Source organism: Pristiophorus japonicus, chromosome 18, assembly GCF_044704955.1.
Source record: "Pristiophorus japonicus isolate sPriJap1 chromosome 18, sPriJap1.hap1, whole genome shotgun sequence".
In the NCBI taxonomy this organism is placed as follows: domain Eukaryota; kingdom Metazoa; phylum Chordata; class Chondrichthyes; family Pristiophoridae; genus Pristiophorus; species Pristiophorus japonicus.
In genome coordinates this window covers 48,349,810-48,359,110 of record NC_091994.1, presented here as the reverse complement: position 1 = coordinate 48,359,110, position 9,301 = coordinate 48,349,810, and the positions used below count along the sequence as shown (strand labels likewise).

Sequence of the window (9,301 nt, the reverse complement as noted above, 5' to 3'; positions counted from 1 at the left end):
GCCAAATTAAAAAGCAGAAACACAAAGGTAATAATCACTGGATTACCACCTGAGCCACGAGCAAATTGGCATAGGGTAAATAAGATCAGAGAGATGAATGTGTGTCTCAAAGATTGGTGTGGGAGAAATGGATTTTGGTTCATGAGGCACTGGGGAAAGAGGGATCTGTTCTGTTGGGACAGGCTTCACTTGAACTATGTTGGGACCAGTGTCCTAGTGAATTTACAGAGCTCTGGTTAGACCCTATATGGAGTGTTGCATCCAATTCTGGGAACCACACCTCAGGAAGGAAATATTGGCCATGGAGGGAGTGCAGAGCAGGTTCACCGGACGAAAGGTTAAATCATGAGGTTGCATAGATTAGGCTTGCATTCCCTTGAGTATAGAAGATTAAGGGGTGATCTAATTGAGGCATTTAAGATGATTAAAGTATTTGATAGTGTAGATCTAGAGAAACCACTTCCTCTGGTGGGGCTAGAATCTTAAAATTAGAGCTAGGCCCTTCAGGGGTGATGTCAGGAACCATTTCTTCACACAAAGGGTAGGGGTAATCTGGATCTCTCTGCCCCAAAAAGCTGTTGAGGCTGGGCGTCAATTAAAAATTTCAAAACTGGGATTGATAGATTTTGTTCTGGGTTATGGAACCAAGGTGGGTAGATGAAGTTAAAATACAGATCAGCCATGATCTGATTGAATGGCGGAACTGGATCGAGAGGCTGAATCGTCTCCTCCTATTCTTATGCTCAAATCCCTCCATGATCTTGACCTTCTCGATCTCTGTAACCTCCTCCAGCCCGACGGCCTCCAAGAATTCTACGTTCATCCAACTCTGGTCTCTTGTGCATCCTCCACTCACTTCGCCCCACGATCGGCAGCCATATAGGCCCCAAGCTCTGGATTTCTCTCCCCAAACCTCTCCACTGCTCTCCTCCTTTAAAACCTTCCTCTTTAACCGAGCTGTGCGAGGTAGTAATGGGGCGGTAAGGCCTTAGCGACCGGGGGCAGGCGGCGGGACCGACCCATCCACAATTGCTCCTGGGCCGCAGGCTGCGGAAACAGGTTTACGTCTTGCCCCGTGTTTCCGCACCGTTCGGCGGTCCGACCCTTTGTCGGCCTGGCGCTGACCCCTTACTGCCTCGCGCCGACCCCTTACCGCCCGGCGGTGACCCCTTTTCGGCCCCGCGGAGGAAATTGCACCACGGGGGCGCAGCGGCCACCAATCGGTGCACCCAACAGCCTTGCGCAGAGGGAACCTGCCAGTGTCTGGGTGGTGCGGCCGCCCTTAAAGAGGAGGGCACACCACCGTGGTCGCCATTTTGTTTTAATTGTCGTCCGACTCCTGAGTCAGCCCGACAATGGCGGCCGCTGGCTCGGCCGGTCCGCCAACAGACAGCCTGGCACCCCATCTTGGGTGCCGTGTCGCTGGCACGCTGAAACCCCTCCCTCGTGACCCAGTAGGCTCCACTGAGGCCTCACTAGGCCTCGCAGCGTCCCTCCCCTTTAAGTGAAGGGCAGTGACTTTGCAATGTGTCAGCGCAATGCGGCACATCCGCACCGTACTGACATCATCACCGCCCCGCTCCGGACCGATCCTGCCCTGATACCGTCTCTAACAGTTCCCCAAAGCACTGGGAGGTGGTGTCAGAGTAAAGGAGCTGAATTTTCCCCGCCTGGGTCTGTTTACATTGAAATAGAAGACATTGGTGATGATTGCCATGTTGTATTTGGTTCTGTGACGGAGGGCATCGATGTTATCGACAAGATGGAAAAGTTAGGCAGCCACAGTGGTGATATCACCAAGAAAATTACCATCACTGATTGCGGACAGCTGGCCTAATTTTAGTTGCAAATATAAATTATACAATTTAAATAAAACTTGATCACTTACAAAAAAAAAATTACAGGGCAATTTGATCGAGGTGTTTAAAATGATGATGGGATGGAATAGGCTCGGTCGAAGTAAACTGTTTCTAGTTATTGAAGGGTCAAGAACAAATGGACATAGATATAAAATTAAATTAAAACAAAATAATTTATTTTAAATAGAGTGTTGTGAGGTTGTTGAGTACACTCCCAATGTTAGTGTTTGCCGTCAACATTTAAGAATAGATTAGATAGTTGATTGAAGGAAAAGGGAATAAAGGGCTATGGGAACAGAGAGGTCATGAGATTAGGACGACTGCTGGTATGGAGGATAAACACCAACATGGACTGGTTGTGTTGAACAGACTGCTTTCATGTGTAATTTCTCTGTAATCCTATGTAAAATACACAAGGCACACATACTAAATGCTGGCAGGCTTTATTGCAATGCTGTGCACTTACACACTTAGGCCATTGTCTGTACATTAGACAATGTAGTCACTCAATGCATCAATACATTGTTACTGTACACATAAAATATGCAATAGCTTTGCTCTTTATATAACTATGAAGCACATGCAGTTATTACATTTCATTCATTCCAGGAAACAGATCTTCGGCCCTTTCTTCCACTAATAGAGAAATTTAAGGTGTGAGCCTTCTCTCAGTTGGTAGCGTCTCGCTTCTGAGGCAGAAGATCATGAGTTCAAGTCCCACTCTGGAGACTTGAGCACATAATCTCGGCTAACACTCTCGCGCAGTTCGGAGGTTATGAAAGGGGCTATATAAATGCAAGTTCTTTCTTTCCATTTACTTTCTTTTTCATTACATTTGGTGCCTAATCCTCCATTAACCACATTAGCAGAGATGCATCGAGACAGACGGCAGTAACAATGATACGCAAAATCAGCAGCTCCAGGCAAGCGATTGATTCCTTTAGCCGAGGTTTTATCCCGTTCCAGGTAACACACTTGATCCTTCATATCTCAGCATACATTGCATATTTGGCGATTGCACAGTTATTGTTCCTATCCTTGGCCATGAGAATATAGCCATCGATGCCCCATTTTGGTCCATAACTAAAATTTAAAATAGGTTTATAATAGGTTTCTTTTGAAACACATCTTTAAATAGAAGATTTAATTAACAGAAATTTTCTACATCAGGTTACTGCCATTTTAAAACAAAATCCATTTGAACAGACAGATATTGGGGCCGAAATTGCCCTTTTCTATAAGAGCTGTGACCACCTCAAAGAGGCTGACATGGGTCGGTATGGACTCACCGCCTAGTCAGCACAGAGTCGCCAACATTTCATAAATTGCCCTCCATTTTTTACCCATCGGTGCTTGTCACCACGTGGCCCGTGTTGCCGCCCCATCGGGCACGCCCGGACCCCCACCGACCAGCGGCAACCCCTTTCTGCCCCATGTGGGAAATTGCCCCGCTGAAAATTGGCCCGCGGGACTGGATCGGCCGCCGATTGGTGCCCCCGAAAGCTTTCCCCTGCGGGAAGCTGTGTGGTTGGGCGGCGCATCCGTCCTTAAAGGGGAGGGCACACTGCCATTTTATTTTAGTTGTCGGGCCGACAATGGCGCCCGAAGTTCCCCCCCCCCCCAACCCCCCTTTTGCTACTGTTTGTGGTTTAAAAGCCTGTAGGATATAAGGAAACAGTGCATAAGAATTACTTGGAGTAGGATACTGTGCAATGAGTCTTGGTCACTCAGTGGAACAGCAAGAAAGAGGAACTTGTTGCATGGTGTCCGTAGTAGTATCAATAAATGGAGAGAGAACTAGCAGCTATCTACGTGTGGCACAAAGTGACTTGCTCTCAGATTCTCCCAACCTCCCTGTGCAGAAGCAGCCCATTGCATTCAGTAGCTTGGATTTTCCAGTTGGATTGACTTAACTTTCAGCCAAATGAAACATTCTGTTGAATTGGATCTCCACCCCACTTTGCATTGTGCTCACCTTTTCAGTCATCAAAGTAACAGGAGCAGGAAGGTCCCAAATAAAACACGGGGGAGCTTTGTTATAATATTACAATGAACAGGAATAACACCAACTCACCCTGCATACTACTTCCCAATGTTTGTGATTGCGAGAGAGCAAGTCAGTTTCCCGACGGGCGGGTTAGGTTAGAGTTGCTCCCAGACAAAATTAGGACAATTATCAGGAGGTTCTTCTTCACATAGTGATTGACACATGGAATAAACTCCCACATAGAGTAGAGGAGACAAGAACCCTGGAATTACTTTACACACAATTGGTGCTGCAATGAGGGAGTGTAGGGTATTTCTGAATGGGTGATCTAAGATGGGCCGAATGTCTGTTCTCAACTTATAAAGATCTTGTGATCGACAGTAGAAATTTCAACTCATCTTTTCTTTTGACAGATGCTGATTGATTTCCAGCTTTTTCTGGTTTTATCTCAGATTTACAGCATTTGCTTTTCTTTTCAATTTAAAAAGCGGATAGAACATTCCTGACATAGCCAGACAGTAAAATATTGGGTAAACTTTCCAATCCTCTGGTTGAGCCTGCAGGACCAGTAAGCGGAAAGCTTTGCATTTGCACAAGTTGGAAATGGTCAAACCCACCAGATCACCTGGGGTTGTCTTTGTTATATATTTATTGTTATCTCCTGGCCTGGATTGGACATGTATGCTGGGAGCTTGATGAATGGTTGGGGAATGGTGGAAGGGAGGTGCGGAGGAAGAAATCTGTGACACCTGCAGCTTATTCGAAAGGGATCATCGTTTTGCTGGCAGCACGGGCACCATAGGAAGCAATGGCATATTGTCCAGAAAGACCCCAATGTTCAGTGATGCAGCCATGGAGCTGCTCCTTCAAGAAAGGAAGTGCCTTGTTTATCACAAAGGCACTGCTCACACAGGAGAAGCGTCTGGATTGTGTTTGAGGTGGTGGTGAAATGAGTCAATGTAAAGGCCAACATTCAGAGGACCAGGGTACAGATAAGAAAATCTACCCAGGTAAGACAATCCAGAAAATGAGGTGAATGGCCAGTTGACAGGGTTGCAGAAAGTAAACTTACATAGAATTTACAGCACAGAATCTGGCCAGTCAGCCCGACTGGTCGGTTTATGCTCCACATGAGCCTCCTCCCACCCCTCTTCATCTAACCCTATCGGCACATCCTTCTATTCCATCCCCATCAGGATGGCCTGAGAGTTCTCCACTTTTCTTGAACGGAGATCCAACCAGTCCCCATCTACCATCACCCTTCCACCGCCTGGCTGAACCTGTTCTCACGTTAACAACTTCTCCTTTGAATCCACTCACTTCCTCCAAATAATGCTATTGGAACTCTTATGGGTCCTAGCTATGCCTGCCTTTTTGTGGGACATGTGGAACATTCTTTATTCCAGTCCTACTCAGGTCCCTCCCTCACCTCTTTTTCCCATACACTGATGACTGTGTTGGTGCCATTTCCTGCTCTCACACTCAACTGGAAAATTTCTTCTACTTTGTGTCTAGTTTCCATCCTTCCCACGCCTTCACATGGTCCATTTCCAACTCGTCTTTTCCCTTCCACAACTTCTCTGCCTCCATTTCTGGGGATAAGCTGTCAACCAATACCTACTATAAGCACACCCACTCCCACAGCTACCTTGATTACACATGCACCCACCCCGCTTCCTGTAAGGATTCTATTCCATTCTCAGTCTCTCTGCCTCCGTCGCATCTGTTCAGACGATGACACCTTCTGCACAAGTGCTTCCTTTTCCCTTAACCGAGGATTCCCCTCTACCATGGTTAACATGGCCCTTGACTGTGTCCGTTTCATTTCCCGCACTTCTGCCCTCACATGCTGCCCTCCCTCCTAGAACCAAGATAGGGTTCCCCCTCGTCCTCACCTTCCACCCGACCAGCCTCCACATTCAACGGAACATTTTCAGCCATTCCCGCCACCTCCAGCGTGATGCCACCACCAAACACATCTTCAGCATTCCGAAGGGACCGTTCGCTCTGTGACATCCTGGTCCACACTTCCATCACCTTCAACATCCTCGTCCACACTTCCATCACTTCCCACATCACCTTTCCATCCAAGTGCAGGAGATGCAACACCTGCCCTTTCACCTCCTTCCTTCCCACCGTCCAGGGCCCCAAAAACTCCTTCCGGGTGAAACAGTGATTTACGTCTTTCAATTTAGTGTACTGTATACGTTGCTCACGACGCAGTCTTCTCTACACTGGGGAGACCAAACGCAGATTGGGTGACTACTTTGCGGAGCACCTCCGTTCCGTCCGCAAGCTTGACCCTGAGCTTTCAGTCGTCTAACATTTTGATTTTCCATCCCATTTGCACATTGACCTCTCTGTCCTCGGCGTCGTAAACTGTTCCAATAAAGCTCTATGTAAGCTCGAGGAACAGCACCTCATCTTTCTTTACAGCCTTTCAGATCATAACCTCTGCTCCCATTTTTCGGATGGCAGCCGTTTCTTATGATTCTGCTATTCCCATTTACGCCTCCTCTGGACACATCTTTTGTTCCTTTACTTGTCCCATTCCCATCTCCTTTCACCTCGCACCATCATCACTTTTGTCATTTAATCTCTCCTGACTTCCATCCTATCATAGATCTTCCCTTTTGTTCTTTCCACCCCCCACTCTTTTCCCTGCCTCTGTTCTTGCTTAAAACCTGTTAAATCTCAAACTTTTTCCAGTTCTGACAAAAGCTCATCAACCTGAAACATTAAAGCTGTCTCTCTCCACAGATGCTGCCTGACCTGCTGAGTATTTCCAGCATTTTCTGTTTTTATTTCACATTTACAGCATCTGAAGTGTTTTGCTTTTGTCCTAATCCTTTCTCCCTCATGTACTTATCGAGCTTCCCCTTAAATGCATCAATGCTTTTCGCCTCAACTACTCCATGTGGTAGCGAGTTCCACTTCTAACCACTCTCTGGGGAAAGACATTTCTCCTGAATTCCTTACTGGAATTATTAGTGACTGTGTTATATTTGTGACCCCTAGGTTTGGAATAGTTCTGAATTTCCTTCAACTCTAAGCACTGTAAAAGGCAGCTACTCCCAGGGCTCAGGTGAACTTGTAAAAATTTACTTTTTCTGTCATACACAGATACCAAATTCAAGAAACCCCAACTATTAGAACATTTTCTCCTATCTGTCAGATTTTCGCAGCAGATGCCAATCACTCATAGCACGAGGTCAATGTGTTTGTCTCATCAATCACCATTTTTATTTGAATACCTGTCATTCACAGAGCCAGAGGTGGGAGGTACGGAGTGGGGCGGGGCGAGGGGTGAATGATCAGAGAACACACTGTGCACTCCTGATGTCAATCCAAGCTGAGAACATAACATCTCAATCTCACATTTGTTTCCTTAGACTTTGCCAGATAGATATATTAAAAATTCACAGCTTTAATTATAGACAAAATTAAACTCCAAAACAGAATTAACTCGGGTTTAATGTATTTCTGACATTCTTATTGTGGGACATACCTGTTCTTAACGATCCAATATTTTTCCCCTCCACGGATTCCATATCCAACCACCAGCATTGCATGATTCACATTGTTAGTGCAGTTTGGCTCATAATAAATACCTGTAAGAAGTACAAATATTATCTGTACAATGAGATCATTAAAACATTTTTCAGTAGATATCAGGGCCCTGGGTTTGCAGTGCGTTTGGTAAGGTGACTAAATATTATTCAACATTCTGACCTGCTGATTGGAGCTGAATTGTCTGAGGCTAACTGAACTGTTCCTTTCAGTGTCTGTCAAAAATGAGTCAGGGAAGAGACCAGCCCTTCTGGTTGTGCCTAGGGTTGGGAACTCTGTCTTGGAGGTTTCATTACATGGCCTCCTACCTCCAACTGACCCGCCCCCACACTCCTGCCATTGGTTACTCGATATGTCCATCCTGGTGGCGCCTCATCTTCCCACACCAATGGGAAAGCAAACAGACTTCATTGCCTGATTGGATGATTCTTGACTGTTAGTCAAACAGTCTTTTTTTCCCCCAAATTTGATTTTTTTAATGTCTTTTATGATTTTTTTTCTGGTCAATCCAGGAAGACAGGTGATGGAGTTGGAATAAATGTTATCTACCATCTCAGATAGAAAACTTTAAAATTAAAAATGCCACACCTACTCTGCCCACTACAGTACTGGAACAATGAAAGTGTGAAAGATGGAGCAGAAAAAAGGTTCTTGTGGAGGGATATTTGGTCTTGTGTAATGTTAAGAGCCCTTTTTAATGGAAAATCTCATCTGATTATAAATGGAGCCAAATTTTGCCAAATTAAGGGCTTGAAACTAAACTCAAGATGGCCCAATTCAAATCATTTCAAGATTAAAGTTCAGAAAGGAACTCATGCTTGGTTGACAGTAAGGTGTGTACAAGACAGAAGAACCCATGTTAAGCAGAATGCTATGTACAAGTACCAATTCTTTATCGCGTCGTGTTGGATGGGCTCAGTTCGAAGCAAAACAGTGGGGTGGACCCTGCTTAATATGCTCATTGAGAGAGAGGCGGGTGGGGAGAGGGAGAGGGAGAGGGAGAGAGAGAGAGAGAGAGAGAGAGAGGCGGGAGGGGGGGGGAGAGAGAGAGAGGCGGGAGGGGGGAGAGAGAGAGAGGCGGGAGGGGGGAGAGAGAGAGAGGCGGGAGGGGGGAGAGAGAGAGAGGCGGGAGGGGGGAGAGAGAGAGAGGCGGGAGGGGGGAGAGAGAGAGAGGCGGGAGGGGGGAAGAGAGAGAAAGGCGGGAGGGGGGAAGAGAGAGAGAGGCGGGAGGGGGGAGAGAGAGAGAGAGGCGGGAGGGGGGAAGGGGAGAGAGAGGCGGGAGGGGGGAAGGGGAGAGAGAGGCGGGAGGGGGGAAGGGGAGAGAGAGGCGGGAGGGGGGAAGGGGAGAGAGAGGCGGGAGGGGGGAAGGGGAGAGAGAGGCGGGAGGGGGGAAGGGGAGAGAGAGGCGGGAGGGGGGAAGGGGAGAGAGAGGCGGGAGGGGGGAAGGGGAGAGAGAGGCGGGAGGGGGGAAGGGGAGAGAGAGGCGGGAGGGGGGAAGGGGAGAGAGAGGCGGGAGGGGGGGGAAGGGGAGAGAGAGGCGGGAGGGGGGGAAGGGGAGAGAGAGGCGGGAGGGGGGAAGGGGAGAGAGAGGCGGGAGGGGGGGAAGGGAGAGAGAGGCGGGAGGGGGGGAAGGGGAGAGAGAGGCGGGAGGGGGGGGAAGGGGAGAGAGAGGCGGGAGGGGGGAAGGGGAGAGAGAGGCGGGAGGGGGGAAGGGGAGAGAGAGGCGGGGAGGGGGGGAAGGGGAGAGAGAGGCGGGAGGGGGAGAAGGGGAGAGAGAGGCGGGAGGGGGGGAAGGGGAGAGAGAGGCGGGAGGGGGGGAAGGGGAGAGGAGAGGGCGGGAGGGGGGGGAAGGGGAGAGATGAGGCGGGAGGGGGGGAAGGGTGAG

The 9,301-nt window shown here is 48.2% G+C and overlaps 1 protein-coding gene across 1 annotated transcript in view; it reads right to left on the bottom strand.

Annotated features, from left to right (window-relative positions):
• Positions 1 to 2,286: 2,286 nt before the first annotated feature.
• The window catches only part of LOC139229030 (cathepsin L2-like), a 19,371-nt gene continuing 12,356 nt past the window's right edge, over positions 2,287 to 9,301 (bottom strand). The window contains exons 6-7 of the mRNA XM_070860693.1: positions 7,355 to 7,457; positions 2,287 to 2,942 (exon numbers count right to left, since the gene is read on the bottom strand). Coding sequence (XP_070716794.1) covers positions 2,843 to 2,942; positions 7,355 to 7,457 — 203 coding nt within the window. The 3' untranslated portion in view covers positions 2,287 to 2,842. The remainder of the gene's footprint in view (positions 2,943 to 7,354; positions 7,458 to 9,301) is intronic.